We start from the raw sequence: 26,770 nt of genomic DNA, 5'->3' as shown, positions 1-26,770 counted from the left end.
GAGGCCAATCTATAAAGTCTATAAACATGCTTTATAAACTGGTCCCTGTTTCTTCCCTCCCTCCCACTCCTGCCTTCTTGCCTAAAGCTATTTATTACAACATTGTCTGCAGAAAGGCACAGTTAAAGCAATCAAGCGCTGCCAATGGGGGTGGCTCAGGCATGTGGCCCTGCAGTCAGACTAGTTCTGAACTGCTTTTTGTCATACGGAAGTTCATAGCCATATGTTGTTGTAAACCTTTATCATTATTTGCCTTTAAGTGTTCTATTCATCCCATTTTTATGCTTTTCTCTTGTCTCTGAAGGATCTGGGTTTCTGATGACACTCATTCTACTAGACCAGGTTGAAGAGTTGTAACATCTTCCATATCCACGTATAGGTTAATGATTGCACATTTTCCTAAAGTGTACCCCACTGACATGATGTCCTAGACCAGCACTCTCCAACAGAAATAGAATGCAAGCCATATATGCTATTTAAAATTTTCTAGTTGCCACATTAAAATTTTTTTTAAAGAAACACATAAAATAAATTTCTATGATATATTTTATTTAACCCAATATATCCAACCAACCTGCTATCATTTCAACATTGAATCAATATTTTAAAATTATCAAAGGGGTATTTTACACTTATTTGTACTAAAGTTTAAAAAATCCAGAATGTGTATTATACCTACAAATTTCAGACTAGTTATATCTTGTGTGCTCAAGTAGCCACATGTGGGTAGATGCCACTATATTGGACAACACATGTCTAGGTCCTTAATGAAGGTATTAAATGAGATCAAACTTTTAGCTGAGCCCTCTGTTAAGGTCCTTTCCTTCCTCATCTTTTCACCACCACCACCACCAACTCAATTTAGAATTGTATTTCTTGCGCAGGCTAATCTTTCCAACTAAGTAGGAACCATGTCTTAGACATTTCTGCAGTCTCCATCTTACCTGTCACTCTCCCTTATCTTCCCTTCATTTCAGAAATGGGAATGCCAGTGCCCAGAGAGGTTGGCAATTGACCCAAGGTCGCACAGTGGCTGGGCTCTAAATTCAATCTTACTGGTGACCAGACCAGAGTTTTTCTGACTTCCTTAAGTTCTCAATCATTTCCCTTCCCCCTATGTTTGCCTTAGGACTCAGTTACTTCCTTTTCAACTCTCCAAGAAGAAAAAGTTTATCTTACCCTTCTCCTTGGACATTAAATTTACAGCCCAAAACTAAACTGATTCTCCAAGCACAACAGATGAATTTAGGGATTGCCCGGTGGTAGCTCAGATCTGGCAACTTCTCTTCTCAGTTCCTTAAACATAAAGCTAATAGACCCTCCACTTAGGAAGAGAAGAGAAGTTATTCACTAGCTGACTTTATGACTAAGAATTCTGCTACCTACATTCCTTTAGTAAACTCAGAAGACTGAAAAGTTAGCCTCTAAAATGTTATTATAGTAATTTCTTCAGGTGCCACTAGCAATTCGTTATTGTTGTTCATTTGTGTTTTGAGATTCCTCTACAATGAACATATTTGTGCAAACCAAGAATACATATCAAAAATAAATGAATGTGCCTAATAACTTTTATAGAGAAATAATAGTCTGATGAACCAGTCTTGGCTTAATTTTTCCAGATTTACAAAGAGAAGGTTTTTGTTGTTATTGTTGTTATCATTTCAGGTAATCACTTAAATATTTTCCAGGGGTAGAAATGGAGACACAATGCAGTCTGAGGCCCTACTGTATAATAATCACTCATAGGTATGGAATGACTTAACAGTAATTCAGGTTGAGCACCCAGACTATTCCACTTAGATTTCTATTAGTACAGAATATGACAACACTTGAGCACTTCAGCAATGCTAAGGGTTAATTGATCTGTCCTCTCTCAACCACCGAAACAAACAGAGAGAGAGAGAGAGAGAGAGAGAGAGCGAGAGAGAGAGAGAGAGAGAGAGAAGAAGAAGAAGATAAACTACAGTTAACTCCTCATATGGCCAAAGAAATTAAGGGACACATTTTATGCATTTCTCAAAAATATTCTTTTGTCTTAGGTTACTTTAAAGCCTTTTCATTTGTCATTTTCAACAGATAAACAAGTAAGGTTCCCACAGATATCAATCTGTCCTGAATGATTTGTACTGTAACTTTCAACATACACTGTGGAGGTGGGGGAAGAAGAAAACCTTATATTTTCCTAAGACTTTTATTTGCACATTCTGTGCCACAAGAAAACAAAGCCTGCATTTCTATAAGCAGATAGCAGTTATAATTTATTGTATTTTGGTACAAATGCACTATTTGGTACAAAATGCACAGCTATTTAAAAATAGCTATGCTACTTTTTCAGTTTGACCAAATTCCATAACATTTTAAGTTCACTGGTAGAGTTTACAAATATAAAGGAAATGAAGAAGTAAATGTTTTTGTAATTCAAGTTGAAAAGACCATGTTTATAGTTTTCTGGGTTTAGATGTACATACTGTTTTTTCTTAAGTTAGGACATACCTGTTATTTGAAAAATGCAAAAAAGATACCAAAAAACACCCTCACCACAATAGGATCAATACTTGGGTTCCTCAGTAAACTGGTATTTATAGAAGTAGATTTTGTTTTTTCTGTCTGGGGGTAGGGCGTGGGGGGGAAATACTGAAGGAGTTATAAATAACTCAATCTACCTCCATTTTCACTTCAGAGAAAACATCAAGTCTCTTGATTTCAGAACAGAGTTCTTGCCACCATGCCAGTGTTCTCCAATTTGTTAACATGATAATATATGTCTTCCCTGGGAACCAAATCTTTTACTATCAGAAACTATGATGTGCCCAGCTGGTTTGGCTTTGTGAATAGAGTGTCAGTCTGCAGACTGAAGGGTCCTGGGTTTGATTCTGGTCAAGGGCATATGCCCAGGTTGCAGGCACGATCCCCAGGAGGGGGCATGCAGGAGGCAGTTGATCAATGATTCTCTCTCATCATTGATGTTTCTATCTCTTTCCCTCTCCCTTCCTCTCTGAAATCAATAAAAATATATTTTAAAAAAACAAACTATGATGCTATATATCTACACTAATAAAAGAGAAACATGCAAATTGACCACCCCTCCGCTACGCCCACCAGCCAATCAGGAGTGAGTATGTAAATTAACCCAACAACGATGGAGGTTGATTTGCATATGCAGGCACTGAGAGAAGACTGAAGATAGCGTAGAAGGAAGCCAAGCGCTGCAGAAGGGAGCGAAGCAAGTGCAGCAGAAGGGACTGAAGCGGTGGAGAGGCAGTGAGGCAGTGGAGACGGGAGGGAGCGAGGCAGTGGAGACGGGAGGAAGTGAGGCAGCGAAGAAGGGAGCAAAGTCCCTTCTCCGCTTCGCTCCAGCCACAGGAAGCCCTATTCTTGCAGGAATAGGCCCGAGGAAGCCCTCTTCTTGCAGGAATCTTCCTGCAACAGACCTCTAGTATACTAATAAAAGGGTAATATACTAATTAGACCAGGAGACCTTCCGGGAGACTTTTCAGACATCCTTATGGACAAAGCCATGGTGGTGGGGCCGAGGCAGAGGTAGTTAGGTACGAGCAGGCCAATGAGGGGGGACACTTGGGGGTGATCAGGCTGGCAGGGGGGGCAGTTGGGGCGAGCAGGCCGTGGGTGGGGGGCAGTTGGGGGCAATCAGGCAGGCAGGCAGGTGAGCGGTTAGGAGCCAGCGGTCCTGGATTGTGGGAAGGATGTTCCAGATTGGAGAGGGTTCAGGCTGGGCTAAGGGACACCCCCCCATCATGAGTTTCATGCACCAGGCCACTAATATATATATGTTTGTGTGTATGTATATATATATATATATAATATTTCATGCACCAGGCCACTAATATATATATGTTTGTGTGTATGTATATATATATATATATATATATATATAAAATATTCAACTTCAACTATATCCAGTTTATATATAAAAGTTTAAAAAGTTTGTTAAACTAAACACAGTGAGTTATTTCAGAGATTTTTCTATTAACATTTGTATTCTACCTACTTGTTCTGCCTCCTGTGCTCATCAGCAAACAATATAAGATGGCAAACATTTAAGAAAAATTTAAAGAGAGGATGAACTTAAATGTAAAAATTTGGACTTCATTATCTTTTAATTAAAACCTAAGATGAGCCCAGCTGGTATGGCTCAGTGGTTAAGTGTTGACCTATGAACCAAGAGGTCACAGTTAGATTCTCAAATACCAGTTGGGGCATATGCCAGGGTTAGGGCTTGATCCCCAGTGTGGGGTGTGCAGGAGGCAGCCAATTGATGATTCTCTCTCATCATTGATGTTTCTATCTTTCTCTTTCTCCCTTCCTCTCTGAAACCAACAAAAATATAAAAAAAAAAAAAAACTAAGATGAAACCAAACATATATCCAATTATTATGTTGTATACTTGAAATTAATATAATGTTACTAGAGGTCTGGTGCACAAAATTCATGCAAGGGTCGAGTCCCTAGGCCTGGCCAGTGATCAGGGCGGCTGGGGCCTTCCTTTGTTCCGCGCCACCCACTGGTGGTCACTGCATGTCATAGTGAGCAGTCAAACTCTCAGTCAGTTGAACTCCTGGTCAACTCCCGAGGGGACAATTTGCATATTAGCCTTTTATTATATTGGATGTGTCAATTATATCTCAATTTTTAAAAAGATGAAAACAACATCATTTGATGTTGGCTATGGTGCATATGCCCCCTGGGAACCTAGTGGGGGTTTTGTTTTGTTTTGTTTTATTTGTTTTGAGGATTCTAAGTTTGTTCTTATTTGGTATAGCAGAGATAAAGCATTTGAATAAGTATTTTTGTTTTGTTTTCAACCCACCATGCTAAAATCGTATAGTTACTGTACCTTATGTTCTTTAGAAGATGTTTTTAAATAAAAGTGTTTTGAGACTATAAGTCTTCTTTTAATGTTTTTGGGCAATTACCACAGAACTAATTTGGAAAGCACTCAATTACAAAGCAACTGAATGTGGGAAATAACTATTAAAAAAACTATTTAAGAGTGGACATGTTAACTCTTCTTGATTTCAAAAGTTAAGTATTCTGCATGTATGAGAATTATCCATGCTATAATTCTGAGTGGGAAAAAGCTGCATATTTCATTTTATATGTAAAATAAAGAAAAAGAGAGGTCTGGACTAAAATAAAAGTTGTTAACACAGTTTACTCCAGGTGGTAAGAAAATAAGTTTTGGGTTTTATTTTATAGACTTCCATATTATTTAACCATTTTTCAATATATATGGACAAATTTCTTCCTTCTTATTGTTTTTAAATATATCTCTTATTGATTTGAGAGAGGAAGGGAGAGAGAAAGAGAGATGGAAACATCAATGATAAGAGAGAATCATTGATTGGCTGCATCCTGCACGTCCCCTACTGGGGATCAAGCCCGAAACCCAGGCATGTGCCCTTGACTGAAATTCAATCTGAGACCCATCAGTCCGCAAGCTGACGCTCTATCCACTGAGCCAAACCAGCTAGGGCTGTTTTCTTTTTTAAACTAACAAACTTTAAGGATATTTTTTGCTCAATCCCCCTGGTCAAACATATTAATTACATAATTTGCAAACCAGTAACTTCTTAAAAAAATTAAGTGCCATATAAAATATTGTTTGCAAATAGAAAATAGTACAGTACCAAATCAATAGAGTGAATCTTTGAAAAGTTGTGATTTAGTATTCTACAATTGAACCTTTGCTTTTACGTGGTTGGTTACTCAATAAATACTTAAGAGATTGAACATTAGGTTACCTTATCATTTTTATCTACAAAAATCGCAATTTTAGATATTGAGCCTAACTGTAGCTGCTCAGTGAATAAATGACAATGGTGAAAAGAACAGCTGAACATGAAGGCCCAGGGTAGTGAAACCTACAAGCAGCACCTATAATATCAATTGTCTCAACTGAAAGTAAATACAGCTTTTGTTACAAGCCATGGAGCCTCTGAAAACCCCAGAGTGTAAATTCCCAACTAACTTCCCTAATTTTAAAATCTATAAAGAAATGGATTTTCAAAGTCTCTACCAGAAGAGAGATGCTGAATTTAAGCCAAATAACTCATTGCAACAAAAAGAGTGTTGGTTAGATACATTTTCTTTCCTTTCCTACTGAGGAACAAACAAGAGTTAAGCTAAATTTGTAATATTATAAATTTCTATTTAGCATGTGAACCAAATAATTTCTTAAAGAACAGATACATTTTCAAGGCAAGCTGTGAAGTCTCTCTCTCCCACAGCCCTTCAAAAGTGAGACAGAAGAGGCTTTGTGTCGCATAATGTGGGTCCAGTTCTGCTTTGAAGTTGGTGGAAGAGATAATTAGAGCTCTGAGGTTGCAGCTGTTGTGTGATATGAAAGTTCAAGGGCATCCATGCTGATTTTTCCCGCTGCAATCCAACATTTTTTAAGTCAGAATGTGTGACATTTTCACAAGCTTGAGCCAGACTCCATGTAACCATTTCCACTATTATCAATGCTCATCATCAAAACAGGAAAGAACAGTGGAGACATGACCTCTCAGAAGCATTATGCAATTGGGCGGAGAAAAAAGTAAAGGAGGTTTTCTTGGGAAACTAAAAAGTGCTGGATTTTCTACCATTTCTGGTATCTAAATACAGGTCTAGCAAGAAAAACTATGAAGTGAACTCGTAAGATATTCTAGTCCTGGTTTATTGATATAACACTAGGTTGACCTCTACAATAATACTTATTAGAAATGTCATAATGATGATCATGGCTATAATAACTGTTTACGATGATAATTATAGGTTGAACCAATGCTTCCTCCAGGTAAATAAGTGATTCTGAAGCAGCATGACCCTCTCCACCAGCTGATACCATGTGCATTTGTACATGTTGAATTGTTCAAGTGGTTTGGACACTTGGTTTTGAAAAGGCAATTTTAGAATGTAAAATTGTTTTTCTCCATTTAAAAAAAAAATGTGTTTGAGAGAACCACTAGAGAGTTACCCACTAATTCATGTAGTAGGTATTTCTATAAGCATCTTCTGGGTGCCTGGTCCAGGGCCTGGTCCAGGGACACAGAAATAGCCAAACAAACATGTTTGGATGACTTATTTATACCAACCAGCTCACACAGAAAACGTATTCATAAATATGACACATTACCTTTCAGGGAAATATACTTTCAAAAGTGACTTTCTGCCGTTGGTTTAGCAGAAGGTGCAGCTCTGTACACGTGCAAAGCTTCATAATCTGAGTATAAAGAAAATATACATATATTTTGGCCTTTGAGAGACAAGTGTTATTTTAATGATAATAACTACTGTTTCCAGAGCATCTTTATTGGGCCTGTGTTTAATGTTAATTCTAATCCACAAAACAACCCTGAAAGTAGGTATTATTTCCATTTTACAGATGGCTTATGTTGAGAGGCCCTTCCCAGTATAAAATCATGATATTCTAAACAATTTGCAGTTCCACAGCAACAACGGCAGCCCAGTCAAGGAGGTGAAACAACAGTGACCATTTACTGAACATCTACTCTGTCCTTGCACTGTTCCTGGCCCTTTTTACATTGATCATTTCATTGAAATCTCAACAACTCTGCAGGATAGATAACATCCCCGCATTGCCGATGCAGAAACAGGCTCAGGGACACCATGTAATGTGTCTCAAATCACATAGCCAATGAATGGCAACCTGACAGGATTGCCAACCTGAAATACTTACTCAAATACTATCTCCTCTCTAAAATAAGCTCATCTACCACTAACAGCCACTTCTCCAGGCCTTTGTTCAGGTTCTGCCCTCAGCCGAGAATGACCTATCCTGACTAACCCCCACTGGATCTTCAAGGTCAAGTGCAGATATGACTTCTTCAGTCCCAACCACCCCCAGGCAAAATTTGAAATCATAGCACATGTTTTTGCTACTAGTTTGCTACTCGTCTAGCACTTATCAAACAGCATTGTAATTTGTTGGTATGTCTTTCTCTCCCATGGAAGTTAAGAAGACCTTGAAAGCAAAAATTGTTTCTTTTTCACTTTTGAGTTCTCAACACATAATACACAGCTTGGCACTTAGGTTGACACTCTAGTTGGTGGCTAACCTAATACTCATGCCCGCATGCTGTAAATTCAAAGGATCTCTAAAAAAGTGACCAAACAAATCCTCTTGCATTTATTTGGGAGCCACGTTTTTGGTTTGTTTTTATTTATCTGTTTGAAAGACCCTAAGAAAAGAGGATGCTACCATCTCTCTTCTCTATTTGTGATTCCTTGTAATAGGTCACACTAGCCTCATTTGTTCATGTTTGTGCCCACTGAGAAAATTCTGTCTCCTCATAATTCAGAAAATACAAAATGGAATTTTCACAAAATCTGCCTTAATTTTGCTGGTTTGCTGGTTAGCTAAGCTGCACATGACACACAATTTCTCTCTGAATTCTTGTCACAGTGACAGGTCTTTTTCTTGTGAGAAAGGTGATGACCACAAGAGAATACATATACTGGATGGTGCCAGAATAAAGGAGCAAACAGATAACACTAGCCCTAGCTGGTTTGGCTCAGTGGATAGAGTGTTGGCCTATGGACTGAAAGGTCCCGGATTTGATTCTAGTCAAGGGCACATGCCGGGGTTGTGGGCTCAATCCCCAGTTGGGGGTGTGCAGGAGGCAGCCAATCAATGATTCTCTCTCATCACTGATGTTTCTCTCTCTCTCTCCCTCTCCCTTCCTCTCTGAAATCAATAAAAGTATATTAAAAAATAAAATAACACTTTCACTGCTGATAGTGCTCGCAAACATGGTGAACGTTCCTAAAACCCGCCAAACTTTCTGTAAGAAGTGTGGCAAGCATCAACCCCACAAAGTAACACAGTACAAGAAGGGCAAGGATTCTCTGTATGCGCAGGGAAAGCGGCGTTATGACAGGAAGCAAAGTGGCTATGGTGGGCAGACTAAGCCTATTTTCCGAAAAAAGGCTAAAACTACAAAGAAGATTGTGCTGAGGCTTGAATGCGTTGAGCCTAACTGCAGATCTAAGAGAATGCTGGCCATTAAGAGATGCAAGCATTTTGAACTGGGAGGAGATAAGAAGAGAAAGGGTCAAGTGATCCAGTTCTAGAGCGTCATATTTTGTTTTATTATATGACAATAAAATCTTGATGTGTTCACTTTAAAAAAATAATATATAAATTAATTAAATAAAATAAACAATAAATAGTATGTGGCATAGCCCTTTAAACAGAACAAATGCATTTGCACTGATTTGTTCCTTCAAATCAATTGCCAATGCTTTATATATATATTTTTTATTTTTATTAAAAGTATTACATAAGTCCCTTTTTTCTCCCATTGGCCCCTTATAGCCCGCCCCTGTCTCCCACCTCTGCCAATGCTTTATTTTCTGCAAGGAGATAAGTAAATGTTTTGATTCCTCTTTAACAGATTAGTAAACTAAGACATAGAAAGACTAAATTATTTGGCCATACCTTAACCTAGAATTTGGAATTAAATCCAAAAGTTCTTACCTCCCAAGCTGCCCTCAAACCAAAGGCCACATTTTCAAAAAGTAGATAGCAGCTATATGATTTTCTTCATCAAGGTAATCAGGTCATCACTTCAAATAACTTCTTTCTGAAAAAAAAAATAACTCCTTTCTGCTTTAGAAATGATATTAATATATAATTGTCCTAAAAGCTTAGGTACAAAACAGGCTAATAAAAAAAACCTGGCCTTTTTGTTATTTTTTAAAAGTCAATACTGAATAGGGATATTCACAGATAATTGGCAGGGCTGTCTAGACAAAGAGTTACAGCTTTGTGGAACAAAAACATAGCCTGCATGTCCAAATTAGCTCAAGAAATTTCCCATTTCTGAGAGGGCGAGCTGGCTGCCAACTCTTTAAGACAGAAAAGCACACCCTCTTAAAACATGAATCAGTACCTATCATATAAAACAAGTGCACACACACACACACACACACACACACACACACAAGCATCTTTAATAATTGCTCATGGCTTTCAAAAATATCCCTTCACTGCACAATAAGATACATATTTTATCAACCAAGATCAGGTTGTCCTTTCCTCATCCATGCTGTCAGAAAGGGTAAGCTATTTATCAACAGCCTTGCTACATGAGCAGGCTCATGATGTGGTGTAAACAGGGGTGCCAAACAGACAGAGCAGATGACTCAGACTCATTCTTGAGTACATACACACTTGTAGGTTGAATTTAGTGCCTGCAGCTGGTTATTTGACAACCTATTTTAAAAACAGATTGTTTGCCCTGCACTGGTATCTCCTAGAGCCGTGGTCAGCAAACTGCGACTCGCGAGCCACATGCGGCTCTTTGGCCCCTTGAGTGTAGCTCTTCCACAAAATACCACGTGCGGGCGCGCAAGTACAGTGTGATTGAAACTTCGTGGCCCATGGGCAGAAATCGGTTTTCGGCTCTCAAAAGAAATTTCAATCGTTGTACTATTGATATTTGGCTCTGTTGACTAATGAGTTTGCCGACCACTGTCGTAGAGCATTGTCCTGTGAACCAAAAGGTTGCTGGTTCGATTCCAGTTAGGGCACATACCTAGATTACGGGTTCAATACCCAGTCGGGATGAGAATGGGAGGCAATTGATCAATGCTTCTCTTTCACATCTTGTCTCTTGTCTCTTCTCTCTCTCTCTCTCTCTCTTCCTTTCTCTTTCTCTTTCTCTCTCTTTCCCTCTCTCCCTCCCTCCCTCCCTCTCTTCCCTCACTCTTCTCTCCTCTCTCTCCCATCCTCTCTCTCTTAAATTACTACACATATCCTCCAGTGAGGAAAAACAGATTGGTTGATCTTTATTCCTATGACTAGTTATTTTCTAAATCCTATACCTGAAATGCAACCTTCTTAAAGAAATAAGGCCTAATGCATGCTTTTAGCACAGGTGGACTAGGATGACCATTCTTTTGGAAATGTGTATGGAAAGTTTGAACAAGGACAGGATGAGCTGAAACACAACACAAAACCAGAAGCAAGGTGACCTGCCACAACTGAGTGGGCATTTGTGTGGTTCCGGTGCATGCCATAAATGAGTGCAGTGGGGTATCCTTAGTCTTTTTATTGTCAACGCTGAACCTTACTGAGACATTACGATCAGATGGATAGTTTACATTTGAATGGAGAACAAAATAGTTCCTAAGTCTACAAAGGCAGAAAAATCTAGACATCTCAATATGCTTCCCTAAAAAGTGAGTTTAAAGCCCATAATAAAATATAAAAAGAAAATTACTTGGATCTACAAGTATAATTTATTCATTTGTTTATTAACTGCCTTGGGAAAACATTTCTCAGAACATTTAGTCATATTTATTTCTCTGTTAGCTAGAAAGTCAAAAAGAGCTACTGAGCTGAAACAACATTTTCCCCTTTATAAAATTTTCAGATTTCATCATAAATGTTATAATAAATGTCTAAGAGTCGCAGAGCTTAATCCATCATATTTTTAGAAGTTAATTTAATAGGGTAGAATCTCAACTTTCATCTGAATGTCCACTTTGGAAAAGTATCTATTTAGGTCCTCTGCCCATTTTTAAATTGGATTGTTTGTCTTCCTTTTGTTAAGTGATATGAGTTCCTTATATATTTTGGATATTAACCCTTTATCACATGTATCATTGGCAAATATGTTCTCGGATACAGTGGGCTCTCTTAATTTTGTTGGTTTCTTTCGCTGTGCAGAAGCTTTTTATTTTGATGTCGTCCCATTTGTTTATTTTCCCATTTACCTGCCCTAGGAGATGTATTGATGAACATATTACTATGAGAGATGCTGCCTATGGTTTCTTCTAGGATTTTTATAGTTTCACAACTTACATTTTGGTCTTTTATCCATTTTGAGTTTATTCTTGTGTATGGTGTAAGTTGGTGATATAGTTTCATTTTTTTGCATGTATCTGTCCAATTTTCCAAACACCATAAATTAGAGAGACTGTCTTTACTCCATTGTAGCTCTTGTATGGTTTTCCTTTTTACTATTTTAAATTTTTTGAATATTTTTAATTTTACTGTAATCAAATTTATCAGTCCTTACCTTTAAGGTTGGTGTTTCTTAATTTCAATATGCTTAAAAATAATTCCTTCCCCTGGCCAGCGTGGCTCACTAGTTGAGTATTGACTATGAACCAGGAGGTCATGGTTCAATTCCTGGTCAGGGCACAAGCCCATGTTGCAGGCTCGATCCTCAGTAGGGGGTGTGCAGGAAGCAGCCCATCATGATTCTCTCTCATCATTGATGTTTCTATCTCTCTCCCTCTCCCTTCCTCTCTGGGAAAAAAATAAAATATATAAATATATATATATATATATTTTTTATTTTTTTTAAATAATTCCCTCATATTGAAATCATGAATCTAACTTATTTTATCTTCTAAGGCCTTACTGTTTTACTTTTCATAGTTAAAAGGTCTACAAATTACCTAGAATTGATATTTTTATTTACAGTGTGAGTGGGTTGTTTGTTTCCAGATAGAACATTCTCTTTTCCACTGCACTGCATTTTTGTCATCACTATTTAAATTTTTATTGATTTTTTTAATAGATTCTCTTCACACCTCACTTTGTTAAATGAGGGTGTTTGTACCCTTCCTATTCCTTGCTCTTCTCCTACCTACCTTTCATTTCCCAACATCTGTCAGCTAGAGCTTTACTTTAACACCATCAATGTGGAGAGTGTTTATGTTCTGCTCCTAATCAGGATTAGCTTTTCCATGTTTTGTAGGAGGTTTATTTTGAAAGCTGATAGCGAGTAAACAAATTTTACATTATTATGACAATTCATCACATTATTTTTCATCACGGAAGCAGGAAGTGCTAATAATTACTTTCTCTCACCTACACTTCAAAGGAAAATACACTAGTGCCAAGGTTAAATATAGTCTCCTTTCTTACATTTTACCAATTGCTAAAAAATAATCAAGGTTTAAATCATTTCATATTTGGAACATGACATTCTGTTAAAGTAGTTTGATCTACCTAGAGTTTCTGGTTATTCTTTTTTACATTGTTAAGATTCCAAGGCTTTTTCCATTACAGCCTTATATCTTGCAACTTCTCATTAACAGCATTTATTATCTGAAATAATTCCATTTTTTCCCTGAAAACATTTTTCTGTTAGCCTGCTGATCTCTGTTCTAATTTAGACCAATTTCCTCACTTGGCCTATTGCACAACTGTCATCTTTGGATGCTATTTTATTATTCCCCTAAACCAGTTCTGTTTGTGTGTCCCTGAGAAGCAGAGAACTAACTGCAAGGTTAGATGGAACACAGCCCACACAAGATCACTAACTGGTGACATCAATTGCAAGTTGCAAGGGTCATGCCAGGTTTGTTTCTCTAGAAGGGCCCACAGAATGCATTGAAAACTATTATACTCATGGTCAAGATTTATTGCAGAGAAAGACTACAGACGGAAGTCAGCCAAGGAAAGCAGTACATAGAGGAGAGCCTAAGGAAGTACCCTATTCAGAGCTTCCATTGTCCCCTCTCCATAGTCAGAACACTTACTCTCTCAATATTGATGTGTAACAACCACAGACTTTTGCCAACCAGAGCACGTCATCAGAGCCTTGGTATTCAGAGTTTTTATTGAGCCTCCATTACTTACACATGATTGTATGCTCACATGGCTAAGTATAATCTCCAGCCCCTCAAGGTGTGACCCAAAGCCCCCAGCCTGAATCACATAGTTTTTATAAGGCTGGTCCAAATTACCCAGGCAAACAAAGACACTCCTATTAGGCATGACATTCCAGGAATTTAGAGATTACCTCCCAGAAGCTAAAGCAAAGGCCTGACCTCTTATGGGGCAAGATTAAATTCTTTATTATGTACTAGAGGCCTGGTGCACGAAATTACAAAATTCATGCACATGGGTGAGGGGGGGTCCCTCAGCCTGACCTGCACCCTCTCGCAATCTGGGACACTGCATGCACCAGTGACCATACTTTTCATATAGGTGAAAGGCATCTTGCTGTTGTATGGGCAGCTACATTATTTTGCCCTGATTATAATAAGTAGTACATAACATGATCCTTCTGAGGCAGTAGTACCATTTTTCCCATCTTATGGGTAGAAAAACTGAAGCAGAGAGAAGTTAAGTAATTGGCTTTGTCACACAGTTACAAGTGTCAGAATCAGGGCTGACCACAAAATGTGCAAGCCGAGTCCATGCAAGTCATTGCTGCATGATCCTGTTTTTTCAGGGTTAGAGTAGCCTTGCCAAGTCTTAATTTTTAAATCTAAGAGACTGTTCCCAATAGATAGGGTAGGGTCTCTAGGCCTGGCCAGTGATCAGGGCCAATCTGTGGGGCGACCAGTGGGCAGGGCGATTGGGGCCCCCCCTGCTGGCACTCACCTTGACTAGCGGCCTGGCACTGCCCGCTTGCCGGCCCCCACTGGGGGCAGCTCCTGCATTGAGCGTCTGCCCCCTGGTGGTCAGTGCGCATCATAGCAACTGGTCGTTCTACTGTTTAGTCAATTTGCATATTAGGGTTTTATTATATAGGAGGATTCCCACCTCTTTCTCTTTCTTGGCGTTCACCCTCTTTTTATTGGAGTCTATCCTCAAGTAAATGTGTATGGATGTAAATTCTCACTTTAAATCTTTAGTGTTCTGAAGTTTCATAACAATACTAAGTATGGGCCTTTTTTATTTATCCTACTTTTTTTTCATTTATCTTATGGATCCTGTGAATGATGATTTGCCTTTATCTCTGGAGATGTTATTTTTTTAACAATTTCCTTTCCTATATCATGAGTGTTTTGTCTTTAGAACTCCTACTTCTTGGCTATTGGACTGATGCTCCAGTTCTGAATCCAAAGTTTCTTCAAAGCAACTTGGTGACTGCTATTCTTATAGTTCCCTTCTCTCATATTCTAGAGTGCTGTTTCCTCCTCCTCTTCTCTGCTCTTATAAACCTCTTAAAGCATCTGCTTTTCCTCTTCTCATCTTCTCATGACCACCTACAATGCTCTCCATTTTTGTGGGCTATATTTTTTCTTATTCTTCTACTATCATTTTAAATTAGTCCTATGAGAGAGGAATAAGTGAGACTGTTCACCTTGACATCTTGAACTAGAAGCTATCCTTATGAATTTAAAAGATGGCCTTTTTTTGTCAAATTATGTTACCTGTGACTACATCAATGGCTTGAGACCCAGTAATGAAAGCATTCCCTGAGCTTATGTTACACAATTTGAGACAAGAACATCTTAGGAGAAATATACTCATAGAGCCTTATGTGACACTTTTTCCTTTATCATAATGTTATCATTGTAATTCACTAGTTAATATTAATAATAGGAAGAGAGCAAAGGGGAGGCCAGACATTGTAAGCATGGTCACCTGGGAAGCTTCATCAGGGAGCTAAGGTTCACACAGCATTGCTCCTCCAAGGGGATTAACACCCCTTCCTTCCCCACTCTGCTACTGATTGTTGGGAGGAGAAGGGAGAGATAGGTACATGTGCGTAGAAATCAGGGTAAGTTAGGGAAGGTGCTTGTCTGTCAGTCTAGCCCAGAGAACAACGGATTGGCTAGGGGGTGGACTCCATCAGAAAAATGCAAAATTGCCCTAGCTGGTTTGTCTCAGTGGGTAGAGCATTGGCCCTCTGACTGTAAGGGTCCCAGGTTCGATTCCGGTTAAGGGCATGTACCTTGGTTGCAGGCTCGATCCCCCTGGCCCTGGTGCCCTGGTAAGGGTGTGTGCAGGAGGCAACCAATCGATATATATATATAAAAAAAAAGGAAGTTCTTTATAGTTTGCAAGGTAAATATGTTGTAGGAAGTTAGACAGACATGAGCAGAGCGAGCAAGAAGGGGCAGGTACAGAAGGTCATCAGGGTGGAAATCCCCAGGTGCCTAGGAAAGGACAATTGTAGGGTGGGACGTCACTCCCAGGGTGACTTTTCCTCCCCTAGCTTATACTGCTGAGGGAGGTTTGGGCCTCAGACCTTTCCTCTCTAGAGATAACATCTATGTTCCAGGCCCAGATAAGCAACACAACCAGCCTCAGGACCAGGAGCATTAAATAATGACCCCCTGCCCTGGGGCCAGCCAATCAATCAGTGGAGAGCACAACCCAGACAGGACACACCTGGAAAACTGCTGAATAGTCTATTGAGATCTTCCCCTGGGACCTTCCCTAAAATCTCAGTCCTTAACACCCTTAGGCTGGAGGTCCCAGTGTGCTCTCCCTCAAGGGAGCACACCCTTGCTTTTCCCTCCCTGCTTCTCCTCCCCACAAGGTATGTTACCATTAGATTCCCCACTCCCAAGCTCCAAGGGCCCTTTCTTTACCTCTATAACTTGTTTCCTAAGCCAATTTCTTCTAGGAATTACTTTTTCTACCTCTGTAATTTACCCAATAAATGTTCTCTGACAGCTTGGATCTTGCTCTGAATTCTTTCCTAGCCAGAACCCAAGTACCAAGAGGTTGCTGAACCCAGGTTTGGTCTGACCCATCGGTCAGACAGGGTGGCAGTCCTGCCACCTACAACATATTGAAAACAAAACACATTATCCAAGTGTATTTTGAGAATGACTATATTCTCCAGGGCAGGTTTTGTGCAGAACTCAGCAGAATCCTTCATGGGAGAAAAAAAAAGCTTACATCTCCGTGACTATCTTTCCCAGATAAGGGTAAAAACTAAATAAATAAATAAATCACCCGAATTTTCCCAGGGTTCCACCAAACAGATAAGCATGCCTTTTGGAGGTGATTGTAAACATAATAATAGAAACTAAAAAGAGATGTATAAAACAACTTCCTGGTTTTGAGTTGATTCATTTACTCTCTCAGCAAATATGCACTGAATGCCAATAATATTCAAAGCACTTTAAAGAATTAGGAAAAAAAAAACACATTAATTAGCCCTTGTACTTTCACACTCTCAGAAGAAAGCTTCCTGTTTCAGGGGAGACCATGCATGTACCCATACACCCACAATACAATATTGAGTAAAACAAGTGACACACCTGATACAAATGAATGAGAAGTGGTATTTGAGTTGAACCTTAAAAAATGAGTAGGGTTTCAATTGGCTAAGATAAGTGAAGGGCATTCCAAAAAGAGGGAATTGTGTTCACAAAGATTACAGATATGGAAAAGTAAGGCTTTGTTCTGGAAATGATGAAAAGCTTGGTTTGCCTAAAGAACAGGTTCAATATAGAGGATATGTGGCATAGGCCATGATGGAGAAGGCCTCTTATAATAGGCTAATATGGAACTTGATTCTGCAGGCAAAAGGTAGCCTTTGAAGGTTTTCATTATCGAGGGGGGAGAGGGGTATTGTTATTAAAAGGAATTTATAACAATAACATTTTGCTTTTGCATTGATATTTAGTCTTTACAAATTGCTTTTTACATACATGATCCCATTTGCTCCCTGTCATAATTCTATGTATGGTACAGGTGTTCTTACTGTTTGCAAGTAGAATAAGGTATAAACCAGACCTAGATTCTGATTCCCCTTCCAACTACATCCGATCTACTTCTATTGTAGGAAGATTGATGTGTCGAAAGTACACTGAAGTGAGGAGATCCTGAAGGCAGTGAGGCAGCTCCTGAAGAACATAAGAACTTCTGAGTATGAGTTGGAATTCTGGAGCCAGTGTTTAGCAAAGTAATCAAAAACAAATAAACAGCCTTCTTCTATTCTAGAAAATTTGACTCTGCCATGAAGGCAGCAGGAACAGAATTATGGACATGATCTCATATTTCTTTGAAATACCCCCATGGTACTGAGCACTGTGCTAGGCACACAGTGTTGCCATATAGGTGACTGATGTATTCATCCCCCTTAGCCAGGCACTGACACTAAGGACTGGGAAAACCTCAGTCCCTACAATGTTCTGAACTGTACTGAATGCTCCCAATTGCCTAGCACAGACCCAGGATCACATCACTCCAACAGTATGCCATTAGATGCCTCTCCCAACATGACAAAGATATGCTTGTTTAAATGACAACTGTAGGATTCCCCAAGGACATGTGGGCCATGTGAAAACTGTGAGCACAGAGCTCACAGCTGTTCATTTCAACAGTCAACAGTGGACAACTGGTAAGAATCTAAACAATTTTTTATTGTGTAAGCCTTAAGTGCTGTTGTTTTTCTAATAGCTTCTCTGTTGATGATGCAAATTTGATCTCTCAAAATAAGGATTTTTCAGGGAAGATCTTTCATATATTAACAAAAAAGCCACTTGCTTTTCATTCAACTTCTCTAACATTGAAATATAAAATGATTAAGAGGAAAATTTCCTAAATCTTATTACCTTAAGGGTTATTTTCCAGTATAGTTAAAACTATTAAACTCACCTTTCTTTCATGGCCCCCTCCAGGTTCTGTCTTGAGTAAGTAGAGCCTTCACAAGACACCAGGGTCGACTCACTCTCATAATTCAGACCCTTCTTCCAGGTTCCTGAGGAAAGCTGATGGAAGTGACAAAGCAATGAATTAACATCTCCCTCCCGAACTCCCTCAAATAGTGGTTTTCTTTTTCTTTGTTTTCTGGTTTTTGTTTGTTTAGTGTATTTTAGCTTAGGAAATCTTATCTTTATAAGATGGAAATCCTATATTTTATTGCGGAAGCCCACTATAAAAAGTTGCTAAAAGCAAAGTTGCTGTAGTTGAAGGAGACAAGGAAAGAGATAGGAAGAAATGGTGACCTTATTGTTTACCCTCCCTCATGCCCTAAGTATTTTGCTGGACATAGAATAAAACCATTAACCTTGAAGATTTCTGAGGTACTTAGAACTTGATTCATGATCTTCAGGATGTAGGAGCATAAAAACCACTGAGTTAGACCAACCTGAGTGTGACTAATAGAGCAGTCTACTTGACCACTTTACTCACTCATTCTTTCCAGTCATTCACTGAATATCTATGAGGTGCCAGGCACTGTTGCAGGCACCAGGGATATAGCAGTAAATAAAAGAAACTAATTTTCTGCTTTCATGAAACTTACATGAGAGTGGGAGAAGACACTTAATAAAGACAAATAAAAGTTATATGTTTCATGTGATAAGAAAATGGAGATGAAGAAAAGTATACAGGACAAAAAATAATAAAAGAGGGTGGAGGGGTGGAGTCAGGGGAGGCCTCCCTTGTGAGGGTGACTTTTAGTCAGGAAGTCAGTAAAGTGAGCTATCTGGAACAAAAGCTGTTTAGGTGGAAGAAACAGCAAGTGGGAAAGCATTGAAGCAAGTGAGAGCTCAGCACGGTTGAGGAGAAGCAGGGAAGCCAGAGTGGCAGGAACACAGTGATGAAGAGGGAAGCAGCAGATGACATCAGGAAGACATCAGCTCCTCTGGGGAAGAGGCCAAGTCACCTCAACTTGACTCTGTGGGGATGAGCTTTGAGTTATGGAGGAGATGTTCAAGATTTATGTGCTGGAAAGCATCAGAAAGTCCACTGTTTTGGTAAAAAGAACACATTAAAGAGCATATCTAAGTTCTTCCATCAGAAAGTCTTAGGTAGCAAGTTTTGTAATGTATTTGTCTAATCAAGAGTTCAGAATGTCCCATCTCTATGGAGAGCATTGTCTACCTCCCAAGTGACTCCAGCCTTGGAGACAAAGTGTCCCCAGTGTTTTCAGGGCCACATCTCTCACCACATCCCTAAAGTCGGTTTCTGATGTCCTCATTGTGCAGATTTCACAGTGTGGTGTGTTCCAAGGAAAAGGATGACTGGTAAAGAATGAACACTGTTTATAGATTAGGTCCCCTGAGGCCTAAAAAATTACTTTTTGTTTTAAATCAGAAAAAAACCAAATTGTTGCAAAATCAATGGCCTCCCACTGTAACTATAAACTGCATAGTACTTCTCTCAAGTGTAGTTTTGGTCAACTATGTCACTCACTCAGCCACTTAGTGCTGTGTTAAGCATAATTTCAGAGCTAAACTGGTATAACGAAGTGAATGGATGACTCTTTTATTTGTATTTCTGGGAGCAGGCATTTTATCAGAATTTCTTAGGTGGAGCAATTTTCAAATGAGGTAGTTTTTATGCAAGGCTTCATAAAATCTTACCAAATAGACCTATGTTTTGTGGTTTTTGTTGTTGTTAAGGATGACCATGGTCCCATCTTTCCCCCTCTTGGCACCTACCATCTGCCAAGAAACATGACTAGTTTCTGGTTTTCTGATCCCCTTTGCAATTTGTGACTGAGTTTACAAAAACAAAAGTCATTCTATTTGCAACTCTAAATATATCAAGCTTGTCAAACTGTTCAAGGAAAAAAAATGCAATCTTTTTGCTTTTAAAGTTTTTCTTAAAGGGACATTTCATCTTTGTTGTAATGAGGTTAATTCCAGGTCACATACCAAAAAAACACATAAATCTGTGCAACATAGATAATGCAGCAGCTTGGACTGTTGGCTGCAGTGGAAACAAGGAAGAGTGGGATATTCAGTAGGCCTTTTATGGGCAAAGGCAGGACATTGCACTTAAATTGCCTGACATTAAAAGTCACGGGGAGAAAAACAACAGAGGAACTTTTGCTGTCAGGCAGTTTGTGTGGTTTGGTTGCTCTTCAAAATCCTTTGTGTTCTGATATACGCAACCCAGGTGGTAGGCCTCTTCTCCTTTTTAATCTTTTCCTATCTCCCAGGGAGTACCATAGTGACTCTAGAGAGGGGAAATCAGCAACCTTGACCTTACTATTTATACAGCTAGGTTTATGAAAAAGATACCCACTGCCAATGGTTCACAATGAAGGTCCTGCCAAATTCATTGATGACCATGACCCAGAGCTATCACCCACCTGCTCCAGGTATGTTCTCCCCACCTTTCCTCAAAACAAACACAATGCCCCACCAGCGTGGCTCAGTGGTTGAGCGTGACCTATGAACCCAAAAGTCGCGGTTGGATTCCAGATCAGGGCACATCCCAGGTTGCCGGCTTGATCTCTGATGTGGTGCGTGCAGGAGGCAGCCGATTAATGAATTATCATCATTGATGTTTCTCTCTCTCTCTCTCTCTCTCTCTCTCTCTCTCTCTCTCTCTCTCTCTCTCTCTCTCTCTCTCTCTCTCTCTCTCTCTCTCTCTCTCTCTCTCTCTTTTTCTTTCTCTCTCTTCCTCTCTGAAATCAATAAAAATGTTTTAAAACACACACACACACACACTACTTGGACTAGGGTGACGAACCATCTAGGTTCATCCAGGACTGGGGGATTGACTAGGATACGTGAGTTTCCTAAGAGTGGGAAAGTCTGGGGCAAAGCAGAGATGTTGACCATCCTAATTTGGACCCCCCATGAAGTCTGGAGCAGCTCTTGATTGGTAGCTGTGACCACTGGGCGTTGGTGAGCTGCACTGCTTTCTTTTACCACACACGGAGTAAGGTCTCACTGTCCAGGCCTTTCAGGTACACCATGAAGAATTCCTCTCCTTTTTCCAGTATCAGAAAACCTGACAATTTCCGCATTAACAAAATGGGGATACTAATTGTCTACTTCCTAATTCTTCTATGAGAATTAATATTAACATGTGTAAAGTACTTACAACAAAGCCTGGCACTAACAAAAGTTACCTATTGCCATAATGATCATTAGCTTATGGATGGGGGAGAAATGATGCAGGACTTCAAACTGTAGTTGATTCTCTCCTAGTGAACCCTGCTGTATTATCTTTTCCAAAATTAAAAAGAGAGGAAGTAAAGGAAAGAGGAAGGGAAGAAGGGAGGGAAGGGAGGAGGGAGAAAGAGAAAAAGAGAGTCAGTTAAGTCAGGAAGATTTATCTACTGTGTTAAAAATTAATTCTATTCACAAGGACTGACATTAGAACATGGCCAAAGACCATATAAAAATGTTTCTAAAATGAAAATAATTGGTATGAATACACTACATTTTCTAAATAAGTTACTACCCTTATCAACATTTTTTATCATAGTTAGGAAATGCAAACAACCAGAAAATCCACCAGTAAGATAATGATTAACATAATTATGTTACACCCATACTCTGCAATTTGTTCAAATAAGGTAGATTTTTATGAACTGACATGGAAAGATCCCCAAGGCATACTGTTGCAGAGCAATATATAGAGCTTAATTTCATGTATGCAAACAAACAAATCACAAAAATGCCTCTATTATGCATAAGTACATGAATGAAGAAAACAAGTTTGAAAGAATAGACACAAGTACCTAAGGATTACCTTTGGGAACAGGAGAATGGGTTGGGGGTGGCTTGAACAAGAGACTAATTTTCATGTTCAAATTTTGTGTTGCTTGAAATTTAAATAAAGAGAATATACTAGTATATTCATATATTATTGATATTTTGTAATTTTTAAAAATAGTATAATGAAACAGCTGTAGAAAATAACTCTTTTGTTATTGTTTTGTCTTGCCTACTTCTCCCTCATTCTCAACATCCCTCCAAAATAGAAAACAAATGTGCTGTAAGTGGCAAAGTATACAGGTTACTCCAGAAGAGGTATATGACATATAATTCACTATCTGGTAACGAGAGTTGACCATAGTAATGAGTCCACCTAATTACATCCAAGTACAAGTCAAAACAAATAGCCAAACATGATTTCACAATAAGTTCTTAAAAAATAAAATTTGTTAGCTGTTTTTAAAAAAAGTATGTATATTTTTATTGATTTCAGGGAGGAAGGGAGAGGAAGAGATAGAAACAACAATGAGAGAGAATCACTGATCTTCTGCCTCCTGCACATCCCCCACTAGGGATCAAGCCCATAACCTGGGCATGTACCCTGATCAGGAATTGAACTGTGACCTCCTGGTTCATAGGTTGACACAACCACTGAGCCACGCTGGCCAGGCCATTTAAGTAGTCTTTAAAATTGTTTATGGCTATGTTGACAGTATCTGGAGTTTGTTTGAAAGTCTTCTCTAATCAGGTAAGATATCCATGACATTTATTTGAAGATTCTTTAATCAAATTTTTTTCACTGAAAATAAGTATGGCTTTAAAATTATCAGAAGTTCTATACAATTAAATTGCTAGTTGCTTCATCAAGTTTTTGAGGGGAAAAAATATTCAGCCAACCACTTGTTGATCTGGGTCTAAAACCAATCCATTATTGGATTCACTGATATTTTAACTATTTAATTATTAATTATTCAAAAGGAAAAATATTAATAATGGTATGTATGCTTTCAAGTTTTTAATTAGTTGACCTGCTCTAAATACAATATTGTAATCCCTTTCAGTCAATCATTTTGGAAATAATAAAAATATAATTGAGTCTCATTACCTTGATCTTTGATTTGGGAAGGGACTAAAGAAGAAAAGGAAAGAAACACTATATGAACATCAAATACTAGTAACACCCAACAGTTTTTTAAAAAATTGATTTTAGAGAGAGGGCAGAGAGCAAGAGGCATAAGCCCCAACCGAGCTCACACTGGGAATCGAACCCACAAACTGGGTATGTGCCCTGACCGGGAATTGAAGCTGGAACCTTTCCGTGTACAGCAAGGATGGGGAACCTTTTTTGTGCCAAGGGCCATTTGGATAATTATAACATCATTCGTGGGCCATACAAAATTATTAACTTAAAAATTAGCCTGCTATATTTGGTCAAACATTTAATTAGCTCACCCCTAATGCCTTGGCAGGGCCAGACCAAATGATTTTGGGGGCCTTATACAGCCTGCAGGCTGGACATTCCCCACCCTTGGCGTACAGGATGATGTTCCAACCAATGGAGCTACACTGACCAGAGAACTAAACAGTTTTTAAAAACCCAGCAAAGACTTTGTGCTTCACATAGCTCTATTCAGGCACACAGAGGAAATGGAGTTACCCATGACAGAGTATTACAATAATGCCATAGAAGCAATTCTTGTCTCCATAATAGAAAGTTAAATGTCAAGTTAAAATAACTCCAGGTCTTTTATATTTTACAGTGGACTAATAACTTTTATTGCTATTTTTCAGGGATGTCAGTTTCTACTTTCTAAGAAATTTAATTACATTTGCTCTTCTCCAATCATCAATCCCCTTTTTGGCCCATTCCTAGATGACAAAGAAAAATGTAAGTGACTCTGCAATGACTACCTAATTCTGAAGCAGAATACAAACTGTTCCAACTGTCACAAAGGACATGCCAGTTTACTATAGTTAAACACTTTAAAGAAGTAAGCCTGGCTCCACTGGCAATGGGATGATTGGTAATGGAACTCAGACCTGGGTGTTTTTCAGTATCCACTGCTATTGATTATATGCTCCATGACATTCTGTACCTTTCTTTCAAATTACTTACCATTTCATAGTTATATATTTACTAGAGGCCCAGTGCACAAAATTAGTGCATGGGGCAGGGGGAAGGGTGTGGAGGGGGGGCAGGGTCCCTCAGCCCGGCCTGCACCCTCTCCACTCCGGGACCCCTTGGGGGACATCCGGAACCGCTGGCTCCTAACTGCTCACCTGTCTGCCTGCCTGATCACCCCTAACCTGTCTGCCTGCCTGCCTGATGCCTCTAACTGCTCCCCTGCCAGCCTGATCGCCCCTAACCACCTATGCCTGCCTGCCTGATGCCCCTAATTGCTCTCCCCTGCCGGCCTGATCGCCCCTAACCTCTCTCCCCTGCCAGCCTGGTTGCCCCTAACCACCTCTGCCTCGGCCCCTGCTACTGTGGCTTTGTCTGGAAGGATGTCTGGAAGATGTTCAGTCTATCTGGTCTAATTAGCATATTACCCTTTTATTAGTATAGATATGATAATATTGTTAACACTAGAGGCCTGTTGCACAAAATTCATGCATGGGTAGTGTCCCTAGGCCTGGCCGGCGACCAGGGCCATCTGTGGGGTGACCAGCAGGGCAATCGGGGGGTGGGGGAGCCCCTGCTGGCACCCACCTTGGCCGGTCTGGTGCTGCCTGTTCCCTGCCCTGCTGGTCACCTCCCTCTGTGGGGCGACCAGCTGGGCGATCAGGGGGGCCCCCGCTGGCACCAGCCTTGGCTGGCCTGGGGCCTGTGGGCTGGGGGCAGCTCCTGTGTTTAGCGTCTTCCTCCTGGTGGTCAGTGTGCATCACAGCGACCGGTCGTTCCTCCGTTTGGTCAATTTGCATATTAGGCTTTTATTATATAGGATGTTTCTCCCCACCATGACAGTAAGAGCCATAAAAACAAGAGTAAGATCCATTTTCCCACCAATGTATTTTCCAGCACCCAGTTCTGTGGATGCCTAGAATATAGTTAAATGTGCAAAACATTTTTAAAGAAAAAAAAAAGATAATTGAATTAACATTATTTTCAATGAATACTTAAAAATGGATCAGTACCAATCACTTGGTATGTCCCATGCAATTACAGATTTAACCAGTTAACTGCCATGCATCCAAAATGGAAACCATCCCCACATGCCATGATATTTTGAATTTAATTTAAAAAATCAATTTGCAATGAATATTATAAAAAAATAAATATATTACTCACAATTCGGGTGTTCTTGAATATTTTCAGCTGAAAATTCTCACGAAAAATGATTTTAAAGTTGGTCAGGGCTGCCACTTAGGGAAAACATTTTTTATTACAGATGTGTGTGGCGTGTGGGGAAGGTCTGCTGTTTGCATCTATAGACACTTATGGCATACAATGGGTTAAGAAGGTACAAACCTACAAAATTTCAATAAGATATTGAGCCAAACTGACCACAATTGCTGGGACACAACATCTTAAACTTTCGGAGAATGACAGTTTTGCAGTTTCTTTTATGCATTTGAAATTAAGGAGGTAACATAAGGAAGATTACATGAAAGTGGAAGAAAGTAAGGAAGGGATTAGATAACTGAATAGTTAAGATTATGTATCAGCAAACATATTGCTACAAGAGATGTCTGAGATTTTGCTGCCTCTGGTTTCTTCTAGGATTTTTATGATTTCACAACGTACATTTAAGTCTTTTTTTTTTTTTTTTTTTTAATATATTTTACAGAGAGGAAGGGAGAGGGATAGAGAGTCAGAAACATTGATGAGAGAGAAACATCAATCAGCTGCCTCCTGCACTTCTCCTACTGGGGATGTGCCTGCAACCAAGGTACATGCCCTTGACCGGAATCGAACCTGGGACCTTTTAGTCCACAGGCCGATGCTCTATCCACCAAGCCAAACCGGCTAGGGCGAGTCTTTTATCCATTCTGAGTTTATTCTTATGTATGGTGTAAGTTGGTGGTCCAGTTTCATTTTTTTGCATGTATTTGTCCACTTTTCCTAACACCATTTATTGAAGAGACTGTTTTTACTCCATTGTATGCTCTTGCCTCCTTTGTCAAATATTAATTGAGTGTAATGGCTTGGGTCGGTTTCTGAGGTCTCTGTTCTGTTCCATTGATCTATATTCCTGTTCTAGTGCCAGTCCCAGGCTGTTTTGGTTACAGTGACTTTGTAGTATAACTTGCTATCTGGTATTGTGGTCCTTCCAACTTTGTTTTACTTTCTTAAGATTGCTGCGGCTATTCTTGGTTCCATATCAATTTTTGGAGTATTTGTTCTAGATCTGTGAAATATGTCTTGGGTATTTTAATAGGGATTGCATTGAATCTATAGATTGCTTTGGGTAGTATGGACATTTTAATGTGTTAAATCTACCATTCCATGAACACAGTATATTTTTCCACTTGTTTATATCTTCCTCTATTTCTTTTTTCAAATGTCATATAGTTTTCTGAGTACAAGTCTTTTACCTCCTTGGTTAAATTATTCCAAAGTATTTTAATTTGTTTGTTACATGGTAAATGGGATTTCCCGCACTCCCCCCCCCCCCCCCCCCCCAGT

The 26,770-nt window shown here is 39.3% G+C and overlaps 2 protein-coding genes across 2 annotated transcripts in view; one reads left to right on the top strand and one right to left on the bottom strand.

The window, feature by feature from the left end:
- TMC1 (transmembrane channel like 1) overlaps positions 1–26,770 on the bottom strand; it is a 325,206-nt gene that overhangs the window by 294,277 nt on the left and 4,159 nt on the right. The window lies entirely within an intron of this gene.
- On the top strand, positions 8,755–9,145 carry LOC103297193 (60S ribosomal protein L36a-like). The gene has a single exon (XM_008153904.3). The coding sequence runs from the start codon at positions 8,776–8,778 to the stop codon at positions 9,094–9,096; it is 321 nt and encodes a 106-aa protein (XP_008152126.2). The 5' UTR covers positions 8,755–8,775; the 3' UTR covers positions 9,097–9,145.

This window comes from Eptesicus fuscus, chromosome 15 (assembly GCF_027574615.1).
Source record: "Eptesicus fuscus isolate TK198812 chromosome 15, DD_ASM_mEF_20220401, whole genome shotgun sequence".
NCBI lineage: Eukaryota > Metazoa > Chordata > Mammalia > Chiroptera > Vespertilionidae > Eptesicus > Eptesicus fuscus.
Note: the sequence above shows the minus strand (reverse complement) of the source record. Positions and strands in the feature narration are given on the sequence as shown.